General features: G+C 38.4%; 1 protein-coding gene and 1 non-coding gene across 2 annotated transcripts in view; one reads left to right on the top strand and one right to left on the bottom strand.

The window, feature by feature from the left end:
* Nucleotides 1–16,751, bottom strand: part of NDUFS4 (NADH:ubiquinone oxidoreductase subunit S4) — a 119,561-nt gene extending 102,810 nt beyond the window's left edge. Inside the window, exon 1 of the mRNA XM_024740342.1 lies at nucleotides 16,636–16,751. Within this exon, the coding sequence (XP_024596110.1) occupies nucleotides 16,636–16,733 (98 nt within the window). The 5' untranslated portion in view covers nucleotides 16,734–16,751. The remainder of the gene's footprint in view (nucleotides 1–16,635) is intronic.
* Nucleotides 1,255–1,327, top strand: TRNAG-CCC (transfer RNA glycine (anticodon CCC)). Its single transcript has one exon. It is a non-coding gene; the product is annotated as a tRNA-Gly (tRNA).
* Nucleotides 16,752–17,119: the final 368 nt, after the last annotated feature.

Genomic DNA, 17,119 nt, shown 5'->3' with positions numbered 1-17,119 from the left:
ACAGTATTTTAAGTATGAAAAAGCTAAGAATGGCAGAATTAGCCAGAAGCTAATTAGCTAAGAAACTAAGAATTAGCTTGGCAGCATGGCTAATATCGGGAGTTAGAAGAAAATCTCTGGAAAGCAGTTCTTCCCAAAGCTAGAGTCAAGGACACTAAGTAAAGAGATTTTAAGGGAGTTGGCCACATCAACAGTTTGAACTCAAAACCAAAAGATTAAATTGGGGACCAAAATAAAAACTTGAGCCCTAAAGAGGGGCCATTTACAAGCAGTAACTAAGATGTACTTAAACCATTAACTTCAGCAGCAGCAGAATACCAATGTTTTAAGTCTCAACTGAAGGAAAAGAAAACTGAAATTTGTGAAATAACCCCAGATGCACATTGTATCCATACCACTACTAACTATGCACTAACATGGTATGCTGAAACACATTAATAAGATGGACAACAAGGCTACCACCAAGGTAATCAGAGAAGACAGTGGGACAGGAGCAAGAGCCTAAAAGATAGCAGTAAAGGGGCTTCCCTGGTGGCGCAGTGGTTGAAAGTCCGCCTGCCGATGCAGGGGGCGCGGGTTCGTGCCCCGGTCTGGGAGGATCCCGCGTGCCGCGGAGCAGCTGGGCCCGTGAGCCATGGCCGCTGAGCCTGCGCGTCTGGAGCCTGCTCCGTGGCGGGAGAGGCCACAGCGCTGAGAGGCCCGCGTACCGCAAAAAAAAAAAAAAAAAAGATAGCAGTAGAAAAAAGTTCTCATAACTACCATTAAATCATTTAGACAGTGTCAGTGAAAGGAAAATATATGCTCACCCAGAGAATGAGATCAACTAGGTTACTGGCCACTAGTACCTGTTACATTCTCAAATTCAAAGAAAACTCTGTAGGTTGACCTTTGTCTGCTGGGGTGTTACAGTCACTGGTCAACTGGTACACAATACGGGAGTATTATGCCATCATGAATTCTTTAAACATGGAACTGTTCTCTTCCCTAGAGAACTTCTATTATTATTTACAGTTGAATAAGTTGTAAGACCTCAGTGTCCTGATCCTTTGTCATGTCCTTCAGAATATTGGTGAATAAAGCAAATTCTAATAAATATGAGTTATTTACAACCCTAGGAATAGATTAAACTATAATTATCAATAGACCATCTAAAATGAGATCATTCACTTTCATGAAATGAAATAACATACATAAAGCAATTACCACAGTGCCTAAGTGTTCAATAAATTATAGATATTAGAATTCTTAGGACAATCCCTGGTGGTCCAGTGGTTAAGACTCTGCACTCCCAATGCAGGGGGCCCAGGTTCGATCCCTGGTCGGGGAACTAAAATCCCACATACTGCAACTAAGTCTGCACACCGCAACTACTAAGCCCACAAGCCACAACCAGAGAAGCCCACGTACCGCAACGAAGACCCAGTATAGCCAAAAATAAATAAATTAAAATGTTAAAAAATAAAAACTTTAAAAAAATAAATTAAAAGAATTCTTATTAGCAACTCCGCTCTCCCCAAAAAAGGTTGCAGAGACTCTTGAGTTATAAGGAAGCCTATAACCGATACCTTTGGTGCTCACATTACATTCCTTTGACCCATTTTTCTTTTCAGCCACAGCTATAGAAGCTCAGACTCGGGTCATCATCCAGTATCCCACCTGAAGTGAACTCATTATGCCTGAGGGTCTTCAGGAGCACTAGTATAGCTCAGAGTACAGAAGAGCTAACACCTTCAACCAAAGGGAAATGAGAACCAGTAGATAAATATTCAAGCCTTCCAGCTTTCAAATGCATAATACTGAAAGGCATTCTGTATGCTTAGGAGATTCCAGTGGAACTGAGCCTCCTACTGCTTGCTCACTGCAGCAATCTCAATTATCACCCTTTTTCCTTCCTTCCCAGTCTCACTCCAGAGCTCCTCACTTCTAGTCCCTATGTCAACTCTCAAATAAACCACCTATACCCATGGTCTCATACTCTTCTTTGGGAAATGCCAATCTAAGACAAAGCCCATGCACAAGATCCTAAGAAATGATCACCTATCCTTGGATTGAACACTTTTACCCTAACACATTCATCCTAAAAGCAGATGTTACAAAGGCATACATCCTATTAAAGTGTAGAATTGCAGTCTTGGAGACTAGAAAAGAACTACAAGCATTTATTGAATGAGTGAGCAAACTTAGCAAGCAAAATCCCAGAGTTCTTTAAGAAACAGGTAAGAGATCAGTCTATACAATATACACAAACATTATTTGTTCCCTAAAGATATTGCAGTATAAAATATTCCTGGTTCTTGGGACTTCCCTGGTAGCACAGTGGTTAAGAATTCGCCTGCCAATGCAGGGGACACGGGTTCGATCCCTGGTCCGGGAAGATCCCACATGCCGCAGAGCAACTAAGCCCGCGTGCCACAACTACTGAGCCTGTGCTCTATCTAGAGCCCATGCACCTAGAGCTTGTGCTCTGCAACAAGAGAAGCCATCTCAATGGGAAGCCCTCGCACAGCAACGAAGAGTAGCCCCCTCTCGCAGCAACTACAGAAAGCCTGGGCACAGCAACAAAGACCCAACGCAGCCAAAAAATAAAAAATAAATGAATAAATAAAATATTCCTGGTTCTTAATTTTCGTTCAAGGGGCCCAGCTTTCATTACAACCAACTTCCAGAGTTTCTATAACCTATATGCATATGATACAACAGCATAAGTACAATTACAAACAATGACTATATCACAGTAAACCCTTAGTCTGTTTAATCTGACTCAACTGAGTATTCCCCCAAGATTTTTTTTTTAATAAATTATTTTATTTATTTATTTTTGGCTGCATTGGGTCTTCGTTGCTGCGTGCAGACTTTCTCTAGTTGCGGCGAGCGGGGGCTACTCTTCGTTGTGGTGCACGGGCTTCTCATTGTGGTGGCTTCTCTTGTTGCGGAGCACACGGGCTCTAGGTGTGTGGGCTTCAGTGGTTGTGGCATGCGGGGTCAGTAGTTGTGGCTCATGGGCTCTAGAGCGCAGGGTTAGTAGCTGTGGCACACGAGCTTAGCTGCTCCACAGCATGTGGGATCCTCCCGGACCAGGGCTTGAACCCGTGTCCCCTGCATTGGAAGGCGGGCTCTTAACCACTGCGCCACCAGGGAAGCCCTCCCCCAAGATTTTTAAAGCTTGGTACCAAAGAAAGGGATTTTCAGTCCCTCCCTCATGATAAAGCTATGAGATATAAGCCTGAAAAAAACTTCAGTTTTTCAGTGTTAAATAGCTGAACACTACTGTGTTCCATCAGCTATGATATCTGCCACATCAAAAAAAAAACAAGCTGAAGTAGTAGCTGACAAATGGCAGAGACAAATTAGAGAGAGAACCTAGTAGCTTTCTAGCTCTGATCCCTGGGACCAGTTAGCAGTACCCTTGCCCTTTTCATTGCTTGATAATACCAATATAAACCAATTCTATCTTCTTATCTATGCTAGTCGTTTGAGTTTCTAGGTTTCTGTCACTCGCAACTGAGAACGGTCTAACACAAGAGCTAGTATAAACAAAACGTCATATAAGATCTAGTGCTCTCTATGCAAAGGCTACAAAAGCCTGGGATCCATGAATACCCTGGAAATGTAACTCTTGATTTTATATATTTGAGTGTATACACCTCTAGAAGGAAGTCACCAAAACTTCCATCAGTTACTCAAAATAAATCTCTGACTCCTACATCCTCTCAAAGAAATTAAGATTTATTTGTTGGTGGTCTAAAACAGTGACTCAATGTATTTTTCTGCCCATTTACATGGGCAACAAATTTCCATCTTTTATTAAATGTCATAATTTTCAACCAAATGCACATGTATTTTCTTTTAAACCCTTTCTCTGGCCCATTTCTAAGTTTCTTCCTCCTACCACAGTTGAGAATCAATGGTTTAGAATCTGATTCTATGAAGAACTTTTTGGGGGGTCACCTTTTAGATTTTTTAAACCTATTCAGATGTACTAAAATGCAAGAAATATTAGAATTTAGCTTTTAAATAATTCATCCTAGGCTGGCTGGCCCTGGTAAGATGTAGTAAGCACACTCTATCCTGTCTCTCCCACTGAATACAACCATAAATTCTGGACACGATGCTTGGAAAAGCTATTTGAACACTGAAAAGTAAATAGCAAGCAGATCAGGGAAGATTACCAGAATTCAAAGTATCAGTCAACCAGAGACGAGTTTACCATATTTTTTCCCTCCAGTAGCCCCTGCCTGAACTTAATGCAACTGGAAACCTAGAAATGAGCATTTCTGAAGGAGAAGCATTCTGTCCCAAGAAGCTAGAAGGGGAACTAACAGAAATGTCTGAGTGGGAAATCACCCATTTTTTTTCTTTTCTTTGTTTTCTCGTGCACCAAGTAGTAGGCAATCCTATGGCTTCCATACATGGAAATCTGCAAGAGCCAAAAACTAGAGGGAAGGAAACCTTCTTCTCCATTCATTGAAGTTGTGATTTTAAGAAGGTAGGACCAACACCTACTGCTTTTCTGTTTTTTTCTCTCTCTGTCCTCCCATCCCTTAGCCCCTGATGCAAATGTAACTGTAGGACTGCACTACAAAACAAGGTAGCAAGAGCCACAAGTTCCTAGACGGAAACTAAAAAGGGAAACCCCATGGAATCGGGTCTTCAGAACATAATGGAATTAAACTAGAAATCAGAAACAGAAAGATGAGAGGAAAAATCTCCAAATTCTTGGAAATTAAAACACTTCTAAATAATCCATGTATCAAAAAGGAAGTTTGGAGGGAAATAAGATATTTTGAACCCAAAGATAATAAATACAACATATCAAAATTTGTGGGATGGAACTAAAGCAATTCAAAAGAAAACAGAAGATGAAGAAGTCCTTCCTAGCTCATTTTGGGTCCAGTATTATACCGATATCAAAACAAAAATAGAACAAAAAAAGAAAACTACAACCAATATCCTTCATAAATATAGATGTAAAAATCCTCAACAAAGTATTAGCAAATCAGACACAGAAGTATATAAAAAGAATTAAATAACACAACCAAGTGGGATTTATCCTGAGAATGCAAGGCTGCTTCAGTTATTTGAAAAATCAACATAATTCAACATATTGACAGGCTAAAGAAGAAAAACCATAATAATATATCAACTGATACAGAAAGGCATTAGATAAAATATAACATCCATTCATGATTAAAACCTATTAGCAATCTAGGAGTAGAAACTTCCTCAATCTGATAAAAGGCATTTCTACCAAAAAAAATCTTTAGCTAACATTATATTTAACGGTGAAAAACTGAAAGATTTCCCTTAAGATCAGTAAATGGCAAGAATGTCTACTGTCACCACCCTTGTTTAACACTTCTGGAGACCAAAAAGAAACAAAGGTATAGAGAGATTGGACAGAATAAATAAACTGTCCCTAGTCACATACTACATGATTACCTACTTAAAAAATCCCCAAGAATCTACAAAATACATAAAGAACTAACAAATGAATATAGCAAGGTTGCCTGCTCAAACACACAAAAATCAGTCCTATTTCTATATATGGCAATGTACAATTACAAACTGAAATTTTAAAAACAAGGCTATTTACCACAGCTCCCCCAAATTGAGATATGTAGGCATAAATCTAACAGAACATACAGGATCTGCAGATTCAAAACTATGAAACACTGATGAAAGAAATCAATAAATAAATGAAGAGACGTCCATATATATGGACTGGAAGGTTCAGCATAGTAAAAATGACAACTCTCCTCAAATTAATCTATAGATCTAAAACAACACCAATCAAAACCTCAGGTGGATTTTTCAGAGATATGGATAAAAATGATTCTAAAATTTAGACAAAAAGGTAAAGGAACTAGAATAGCTAAAAAAATTTTGAAAAACAAGAATGAAATTGGAAAAATCACAACTCCTCAATTACATTAACTATAAAGCTATAGTAATCAAGGCTATGTGGTATTGGCAAATGGATTTAGATAAATGGAACAGACCCAGACAAATACAATCAACTGATTGGGCTTCCCTGGTGGCGCAGTGGTTGGGAGTCCCCCTGCCGATGCAGGGGGCACGTGTTCGTGCCCCGGTCCAGGAAGATGCCACATGCCGCGAAGCAGCTGGGCCCGTGAGCCATGGCCGCTAAGCCTGTGTTTCCGGAGCCTGTGCTCCGCAACGGGAGAGGCCACAACAGTGAGAGGCCCACGTACCGCAAAAGAAAAAACAAACAAACAAACAAACAAAAAAAAACAAAAACAAACAAAAAAAAAAAATATATATATATATATAGTCAACTGATTACTGACAAAGGTCCAAAAGCAATTCAGTGGTAAAAGAATAGTCTTTACAATAAATGGTGTTGGAACAAATATAGTCCATTTGCAAAAAAAAATTAAGCTCAACTTAAATCTCACACTTTATATAAAAATTCACTCAATATGGATCATAGATCTGAATAAAAAGATTTCAAAACTTCAAGAAGAAAATAGAGGAAAAAAATCTTCATGTCCTGGGGTTAGGCAAAGAGTTCTCTGATATGACAACAAAAGTACAATCCTTAAGAGAAAAAAACTGGTGAACTCTATCAATATTAAAAACTTTTACTCTCTGAAAGATACTGTTAAAAGAATTAAAAGAAAAGCTACAGATGGGGAGAAAATATTTGCAAACTACATATCTAACAAAGGTCTTATATCCAGAATATTTTAAGAACTCTCAAAGCTCAACAATAAGAAAATAAACAACCCAACTTAAAAACTGGCAAAAGACATTACAAACACTTCACCTCAATATTATTAGCCATTAGAGAAATACATATTAAAACCACATGAGTTATCCATGATGGAAATGCAAATCAAAACCACCAGATACCACTTCATACTCACTAGGATGGTTATAATAAAGATGGTAATAACGAATGTTGGCAAGATTGTGAAGCCAATGGAACCCTCATTCACTGCTGGTGGGAATGTAAAGTGGTGCAGACACTTTGGAAAGAGTCTGGCAGTTACTCAGAGGGCTAAACACAGAGTTATCATATTGTCCAGCAATTCAACTCCTCCGTATATACCCAAAAGAGTGAAAACCTGTGTCACACAAAAACTTGTACACAAATGTTCACAGAATGTTATTCATACTAGCCAAAAGGTGAAAACAGACCCACTGTCCATCAACGTGTGTATGATATGTCCATTCAACAGAACATTATTCATCAATAAAAAGGAATCAAGTATTGATACATGCTACAACTTGGTTAAACCTTGAAAACATTGAGAAGCCAGTCACAAAAGATCACATATGATTCTCTTTGTATGAAATGTCCAGAGTAGGTAAACCTAAAAGACAGAAAGCAGATTGGTGGTTGCCTAGGGCTAGGGGAAGGGAGAAACAGGGAGTGACAGCTAATGAGCACAGGATTTTTTCTTGGAGTGATGGAAATGTTCTAAAATTGACTTTGAATGGTTGCACAACTCTGTGAATATACTAAAAACCATCAAATCATACATTTTATATGAATGAATTATATGGTAATTATATCTCAATAAAGTTGTTATAAAAAACACAATGAATATTATTAGACACCAATTAAAATGGCTAAATTTAAATATACTGACAATACCAATGTTAGTAAGGATGCAGAGCAACTAAATTTCCAAACATTGCTGCTGGAAAAGCAAAATGGTATGACCACTCTGAAAAATAGTTTTGCAGTACCTTATAAAGTTGAAGTATATTACCTACGGCCCAGAAATCTCCCTCCTGGGTATCTACTCTAGAGAAATGAAATTATGTTTACATAAAATCCTGTACACAGATGTTTACAGTGGCTCTATTTACCACGGTCAAAAACTGGAAAAAGGGTTTCCCTGGTGGCACAGTGGTTAAGAACCTGCCTGCCAATGCAGGGGACACAAGTTCGAGCCCTGGTCCAGGAAGATCCCACATGCCACAGAGCAACTAAGCCCATGAGCCACAACTACTGAGTCTGCACTCTAGAGCCCGCGCACCTAGAGCCCGTGCTCCACAACGGGAGAAGCCACCACAACGAGGGGCCCACGCACCGCAAAGAAGAGTAGCCCCTGCTCACCACAACTAGAGAAAGCCCGCACACAGCAACCTACCCAATGCAACCAAAAATAATTAATTAAAAAAAAAAAAATTTGGAAAAAACTGAAATGTTCTTCAAGGGGTAAATGGATAAATAAACTGGTATATCCAAACAATGGAATATGATTTAGCAATAAAGAGAATGAACTACTGATACACACAACTTAGAAGAATCTCAAAGGCATTATGCTAAATGAAAGAAACCAATCTTCACAAGGTTGTATACCATATGGTTCCATTTATATTACAGTCTCAAAATTACAAAACTATGGAGATGAAGAAAAGATTATTTGTTGCCAGAGATTACAGGGGTAAGGAGGGACTCTTTTGGGGTAAAGTCCTTTGGTATTCTGTACGCTGATTATTGAGATGGTTACACAAATCTATATGTTTGTTAAAATTCTAAAAACTGTTCACCAAAAGGAAAATAGTGGATTTTTCTTTATAATTTTAAAAATTAAAAAATGTTAAATCCAACTGAGAGTCAATAGTCAATATTGAGAGTCAATAGCTTTTCTTTAATTTGGTTTAAATTCACTAGACTACCACTTCTGATCATCTCATTTAGTTTAAAATACAGTATATAGTTCAAAGAAGGATACTAAAAAAATGAAATTCATCCTAAGGAGTACCAAGAGGTAATAAATCTGGTCATTAATTAGGGGTAAATAAACTAGACATGCTAAGCCTGGAGCACAGACTCAGAAGGAGAATGACCGATGACAAACGTCTTCAATTATCTGAAGAGCTGACATGTGCACGAGAGTTAGAATTTTTCCATATAATATTAAAGAGAAACTTCATTTACCAGTGAGCCTAAAAATATAGAGGGTTTTCTAGGGCCACCAGTAATTCACCATATATTCCTCAACTGCTAGATGATCAAGAAGCAGGAAGTTCTGAAGATTCTTGCATTAAACAAAGGGTCAGAAAGGATGATCCAAGAGTTTTCTTCCACCTCAAACATTATATGAACTATAACTTCTACAGTTAACCTACCAAAGTAGAAGACACCAAACATCTAAAAAGGTATCCCTTCCTGCCAAAATATCACCTTTCATTGCATAAAAATATTAAATAGCACTCTAAGTTCCAAATTTTTAAAAAGACCAAATAAATTCAAAATCTTAACAAAAACCTTGTTAAGACCCAGTTTATTTCTCCAAATCTCATTTGTACTAAGGATATTACAATTAAATTCAAATTACTAATGTCTAATTAAATCTAATTTCATTAGACTTAAAAGACAAAAGTTATAAATTTCATGCAAACTTCTATAAGTATATTGAAGAAATTTCTTGAAAAAGAAGTACTCTTTCCACACAAAGGGTGGTAGTCCTCAAAAGAGCCAAAACATCTGTATTCACTTTAAAGCTCATCAAGACAGACTGACATTTTTAGGAGAAGCATATGGCTTGCTGAACAGTCATCTAGAACAGGATCTTTCGTCTAGTAAACCCTATTCAAGGACCATTTACTTATGTATGGAGTGGCTGAATAAAGAAAAGAACATATTTTTAAGTCCTAGAAAACACAAAGAAATAAACTCTTCATCTAGCTTTGTTAAGGATACAGCAAAACACATTAGAAAAGCAGCCAGATCTTTACTCTCAGAGACAGTGCTCTCAACATCTGAAACAATTCTAAGAAATCACTGAAACAAAAGAACTCTAGAAAAGCTTTCTTAGAGAACTATATCCAGCCAAAGACCACCTCCCTAAAAAAGGCATTTCCATTTTAAAGGATAAAACACTTTCTTCTTAAAACTCTGAAGGGCAGAGTTCAACAGCTGCGCTATATTAAACCTGAGCCCTTCCAAAAGGAAGAACAAGAGTCTCTGGAGAGCGAGTAACATGGCCTGCTTTCTCCAAAATTATCAAAATGCCTGCTTTGCCTCAAAGGAAAGTTTCTCCAAGAAAAAGCCTCTATACAATACATGGGTGAAAAACAAAACTTAGATTAGGAAAACATGCAAAAATAGAAGCACTTGTTTCTGGAAATCTCCTCCGCCTAAGGCAAAATGCATTTTGAAGTCCTTCAAGACATAGCATGGAAACTATTAAACAAAAAAAAACCAAAAACAGTAGTTTTCAGCCCTAGCTTCCCTTCAGAATCACTATAGAGCTAGATCTCAACCTAAATTTACTGAACCAATATATACTGGGACCAAAGCATCTGAATTATTTATGCACACAGCAAGTGATTTTGATGCACAGCAAGGTTTTAAAAACAACTGAACTGGAGCATGATCCCATAGAGGAACAATTAAAGTCTAGTGAGTAAAGACAAGAAGGAAAAGGTCACATTTGAGCAACTAACTAGTTCTAAAGAACCTAAGGTTGTATATACCTACTAAAATACTCAGTAACAAACAGAAAGAAAATTTGAAACAGAAATTCTGAATTGTTCTCATGCCATTACTTAAAGGACAAAAGTCTTAGAATAGTTTGCTAAAATATCCAAATATTTAGATGAAAGTTGTTATGAAGAATGTGATCACTGCAAAGGTTCCATCAGGGTCTCTGGATACTGCAAACTGAAAAAAAGAAAAGTTATAATAAGAGCTCATGTATTATATGTATTATCTGTCAACCTTTAAAAAGATCAAGGCTTTAATCACAACAAAGTAAATTTCAGCCATTACCAAAGCTTTATTAAGCCTACTTCATTTTACACAAAATTCTACCTGGTTTTACTTGCTTGGTATTCAAATCCATGATAAACGAAAAGTGTCAGTGGAACTGCTAAAGGGGAGCAGACCAGTCAAGGAAGGATACAAAAACACTATTAAAAAGTAGACATGGGCTTCCCTGGTGGCGCAGTGGTTGGGAGTCCGCCTGCCGACGCGGGGGGCGCGGGTTCGTGCCCCGGTCCGGGAGGATTCTGCGTGCCGCGGAGCGGCTGGGCCCATGGGCCGTGGCGCTGGGCCCACGCGTCTGGAGCCTGTGCTCCGCAGCGGGAGGGGCCACGGCAGTGAGAGGCCCGCATACCGCAAAAAAAAAAAAGTAGACACAAGAACTCAGAAAGCACAGCAGACACTTGATAGTTTTTAAAGGCAGCAGAATACGGTAACTCTATTTCCTAATGATCACTAGAGTAAAGAAAAAGAAAAATATGTTCAGTATACCTTGTTTAATACATGCCTTACATGTATTTTGTTTAAGAGAGTAAGAAAGTATAATAATCAAGTTACCTATACAAAATCTCTCATCAAAAATAATTACAAAATTTAGGGGAAAAAATCCTTACCACAAAAATAACCACAAAATCCCCTAATTCCTCAATTGGAGACTCTAGCTGTATAAAAGGAACAATGGAAAGAAAGTAAAGAGCATCAGATAGTCTTTTAAATACAGGATACCTTGAGGGGAGGGACAGACTGGGATTTTGGGACTGACATGTACACACTGCTATATTTAAAATAGATAACCAACAAGGACCTACTGTAGAGCACAGGGAACTCTGCCCAATATTCTGTAATAACCTAAATGCGAAAAGAATTTGAAAAAGAATAGATATATGTATATGTATAACTGAATCACTTTGCTATACACCTGAAACTAATAGAACATTGTTAAACAACTATACTCCAACACAAAATAAAAAAATATATATATATATATACCTTGCTAAAAAGAAAACAGAGAAGACACTGAGGTTTTAATTTACTATTACCAGACATAATATTTCTCTCTGCAAAAGTCAACATATTCCTTTAAATTGCTAAGTCAGACCATTTCCTAGTAATGTAAACTTAAAATCTTGTTTCTTTGTCTGAAAAATGAGAATAAAAACATGTGAGTTGTAGGATTACTGTGAGAAATGGGATAACAAAGGTAACGTCCTTGGCACAGTGGCTAATACACAGTGAGAAATAAATGTTAGCTGCCATTATTAATTTGTACTCAGAATAAACATCATAAAAATGATTCTCAATGTTCACCAAAGGGTATATTTTAGAAGCTTTTCCATTTGAAATGGTCTTATTCTGCATTCACCCCATACCCAGAGACCTCTCTAAAATGTATTTATACAGGAATCAATTTGCCCCATCTTTCTTCATTAAGTCCCATGTATTATCAACTTTTAAAAACTTCATGTAAAGTAGCTTGCACACAGCAAGTCTAATAATCACATTTAGTTACTATTATTCCTAAAGAGCTCTCATGTTCTGAGTACCCTTTCTCAAATTAAATTCATTTCCACCTCTGTTTTAAATTTGAAAACAAAAGAGGAATCAGGACACTTGTCAAAGAAGTGCTTGAGTACAAAAAAAAAATCTATTTAGGGACTTCCCTGGTGGCGCAGTGGTTAAGAATCCACCTGCCAATGCAGGGGACACAGGTTCAACCCCTGGTCCAGGAAGATCCCACATGCTGCAGAGAAACTAAGCCCGTGCGTCACAACTACTGAGCCCACATGCCACAACTACTGAAGCCCGTGCACCTAGAGCCTGTGCTCCACAACAAGAGAAGGCACCACAATGAGAAGCTCGTGCACCACAACGAAGAGTAGCCTCCACTCGCCACAACCAGAGAAAAGCCCGCACGCAGCAACGAAAACCCAACACAGCCAAAAATAAATAAATAAATTTATTAAAGAAAAAAATAACCTGCTCATTTTCAAGTGTGTGTGTGCACGCTCACTTGTGTGTAGAAGAGTCAGTATAGGTTGTTATGCTGAGGCAGCCAACAATCCAAACAACTTTGTGGCTTATAACAAAGTTTGTTTCTGTCACTTTACATTTTATATAACCTATAAGAATCAGCTTCTGCTTTCCTCCATGTTACCTTTATTCCAGGATCTAGGCTGAAAGAAAAGACCCCACCAGGGAAGCAGAGGAAAAAATGACATGGCAAAACATGGGATAGCTCTTGGAGCTTCTGCTTGACATGGTATAACATTCTTGGTTAACATTTCATTGGTCAAGGGACTTTCCTGGTGATCCAGTGGTTAAGAATCTGCCTTCCAATGCAGATTACACAGGTTCGATCCCTGGTCCGGAACTAAGATCCCACATGCCACGGGGCAACTAATCCCACGTGCAGCAACTACTGAGCCCGCGTGCCACAACTAGAGAGCCCATGCACTACAACTACAGAGCCCATGCTCTCTGGAGCCTGTGAGTCACAACCAGAGAGAAGCCCATGCACCACAACTAGAGAGAAGTGAGCCCACGTGCCGCAATTAAAGATCCCCCGTGCCACAACTAAGACCCGATGCAGCCATAAATAAATAAATAAATATTTTTAAAAACAAAAAATGGCGGGTAGAGGAGATGTTCCCCTTGAAAAAAAAAAAATTCATTGGTCAAAACAAGTCACTTGGCCAATGGGGTGGTGATGTATAGTCGTGTCACAGGGAATGGAAATTAATATTATAAATAATAATACCATCTACCCCGATATCCACCATCGAGATTAAAGAAAAATATTCAGGCTATTCAAACCAATAATAAAATCAGCATTTATTTAGGTAAGGTTTACTATGTGCCAAGACATTATTCTAATATTTACTAGTGTTAAAATATTTAAATAAACAAAGATGTCTGCTACTGATGAAAACAGACCAACTAATTATGGGTATTTTTTAATGAGGAAAATAAGCAAAACAATGAAACCTATTAGAAAACACATTAGAAACATTGAAAGCTCACAAAACTTGGCTTTGATATGTTCCAGACAGCAAAAAGTAGCTGCCCTTCAGAGGAATTTGTTTATCCAGCTTATCTGAAGCAGAAGCTAACCTACTGATTTTAAATGTCCTTAATGTTTTTCAAATTAGGGCTGAGACAGTTTCTTAGCAAGGTGTAATACACACAGAACTCTTATCAAACTTAGTGCCTCTTACTCATTGAAGGTTCCTACAGACTCATATTCATACTGGCTTATCTAATGCTGAAAAAGGAAACATAGCAACAAAATACAGCCAGAGACTGGAGCACAAAATAGGCCTCACAAAAAGGTCCCAAACACTCAGTCCCCACCAGTATTAATTAACACCCTCTGAAGACCCTAAGGAGCTGTATTTGAGGTAAACACAAGACTCAGTCCAATTGAGAAGTGATAGAACAGGGCTAGGTGAGATAAGTATGCATGAATAGGTTAAAGAAAACAAAAACAAAAACACTGTATCAAATGTCCTGAGTCCCAAGTATTGCTATTTTGAAATAGAGTGCCATTTTATCTGATTTTAGATTAATATCCTAAATAGTTAAACTTACCTTGGACAATCCCTTAGGAAAGTCAGGGAAAGTAAGAATAAATATAGGCCATATATCCGGGGTTGTCCCCCCTCTCTTCAGCCCAGGCAAGTAAGAAGCATGTGGAAACAGACTCACTCTAAAGCAGGATCTCAGCAACTAGATCAGCTGAATCAACTACACTGTTTAAACAATTTTTCCTCTTTCTTATGTGTACACATTGTTGGGTTTTTCTGGTTTGCTCTTTGTTTTTTACAGATATACTAGAGTTAAATTCATAAAAGTTAATGTAGCAGTTAATTGCTTCTTTCCTTCTGCTGATAGTTCCTTTTCTTCAGTATTTATATTTGTTCACTACTCCCTTCTTTATCGAGGGCCTTACTGATTCTATCCCCCCTCATTTCACTGAAGTGATCTGAAATGTCACATCATTTGCAAATATTTTCTAAGCAATAAAATGAATTTTAGATGCAGATGTCCCCATTAATTGGTTCTCTTTCCACGCTCTACCTTTTCAGATCCTCATTCCTCTCAAAACATAATGTGAAGAGAGTGCTTAAGGCCGAAAAGCAAATAATATCTAAGAGAGAAGTGCCATAAATTTCTCTCAAGGTGAAGTGAACAACATAAGCTCTTCGGGTAAAAAAGGTGGTAAAGAAAGCAAATAAATGCATCATTTCACTTGAGCTTAAAATTTGTTTTCCTTGGCTTTTAAGTTTTTTAAAGTCTGAAACAAAGGTCATCTTACATGATTTAAAATTTTATTTTCAAATCTCTTTTAACACATTTGCAAGCAGAAACTCTTTAAATGTGGATAAGTAGTACTAATTAGCAAAGTTTCCAAAATCTAGTATCTTAACTTCGACAACTGTAAATTGCTAACAAAATGGCTGTGACTTAGACATACATCCATGTTTTGATTAGCCATGGACCCTTCAAATTTGTTCTCAGTTCTAGGAATACCATGACTTCTAGGGAATGCAAAATTAATGCGCATAATATCTAGAAGAATAAGAACTAACCTTGGTCACCTCTATTCTAGACCTAAGTCAACCAGTGGAGTATCTTACCTTAGAGAAATACTCATGTGTAGAACAGTTAACTGTTGTACAAACTTACCTTTCCCCAATCTTACAATTCTTATTTTTCAATGACACTATATTATGTATACATCGCTCTATTATTGCCTTCAAGACTTTTCATAAGCCACTGACATCATCTTTCCCATCCATCATCCACTATTTAAAACCTTAATAAAACTTACCTCCAAAAATCCTTTCTAATTAACTCTAGTTCTAACTCCCTGTATTCCCTTTATGTTTAATATAACACTAAACTAATTAGCGTTTCACTAGACCCTCTTTTCAATTTTTAACCACTCCCATTCCTCCCACCCCTTCACATCTGTCCATCCAGTCTTTCCATCGCTGTTCTAAGCACTTATGTAGAAGATACTGAACATAAGCCCTGGTTAGTATTTATACTAACAAGCTGTGAAAATAGCAATGAAACAAAATAACTCTTCGCAGACAAAAATGCTAGAATGTGTGTATGCGCGAGCGGGCGCGCGTATGCTGTTGTGTTAGTACTATAATAAAGTCAGGAAAATTCAGAAAAATAGGGAAATGGAGGGTTAAGTAACGAAGTCGAAAAAGAAATCACCATCACAAAAATGCTTCAAGGCAAAACAATGAACGACAACAATCTCTGAATTACTGTATCACTGCGAGGCTTTAATAAAATTCTGGATGGGAAAACTCCCGGCATTACCACCAGTCCTTTAAAAATTACTTTCCAGTACTACTAGCAGTGATATTTTTACTAACGTTGAATTCCAACCAAGTTTTCCTCCCAAGCAGCCTGATAAATAAAACAATCTTTCAGTACAGAAACCCAATCAATATCACCTAAAGCCGTGGAAGGGGAGGGAGTGATTTAACCCTCCAGCAAAGACTGGAGTGACGGGCAAACAGGTAAAAAATGGAGGGGTGCGGAAAGTGGGGAGAAAAATGAGTGAGACTCCGCCCCCTCTCTGGGGGTTCGGCTCTTAGCTCCGGAGACAGCCCCACTCCGCAGACCCCTCACAGCAGCAGTCCAAGTTTCCAAGAAACCAGAGGTACTCCTCCCCCCTCCCCGCATTCACGCCCCCGCGGGCCTGGCCAAGCTTCCCCAGGTCGCAGCTAGTCCCAAATCCGCCCGCCCTCTCCCGTGGAAAGGGTCAGCAGAGGACGTTTTCCCGAAGCCTTCTCCGGGACCCAGCAGCAGAGACCTCCGCAAAAGTGGAGAGACCCGAGAAGCTTGAAGAAGCCTCACAATGCTGTTACCTGGTAGGAACCTTGGAAACGGAAACGGCCGCTACAGCCGCTGCCCTTCTCCCCCACAACGCTTGCCTCAGCGCCACTGACATTGAGACCGCCGCCATCTTGCTGCAGGCAAACACTAGGACGGATCACCGCAAGGGACAAACTTCCTTCGTTTTCAAGCCAATGGAACCGCAATGCAACGGAGTGGGTTGTTTGGGTTAATTTTATCCTTGTTTGGTGTTTTGTTAAATAATGGAGTTTAGAAAAGAGGTGAAACGTTTGGTTGAAAGAGATAAGAAGGAAAGTGGACGGAAGAAAAATGCAGATGTGTATTACGTGTAAAGTTCATCCTCATAGAGTAAAATCCTTTTTTATTGTTAAGGACTGGTTACTTAGCAGTTAATGAAGAGACCAAAAGAAAACACTTGAAAGTTTAAACACCTGCAACTCATAACTTTTTCAAAGGACTCAATATTTAGGGCTGAGCCCACTGGAAGAGCCAGAG

This window comes from Neophocaena asiaeorientalis, unplaced genomic scaffold (assembly GCF_003031525.2).
Source record: "Neophocaena asiaeorientalis asiaeorientalis breed wild unplaced genomic scaffold, Neophocaena_asiaeorientalis_V1.1 scaffold57, whole genome shotgun sequence".
Lineage (NCBI taxonomy): Eukaryota > Metazoa > Chordata > Mammalia > Artiodactyla > Phocoenidae > Neophocaena > Neophocaena asiaeorientalis.
This window is presented reverse-complemented; position numbering and strand designations above follow the sequence as displayed.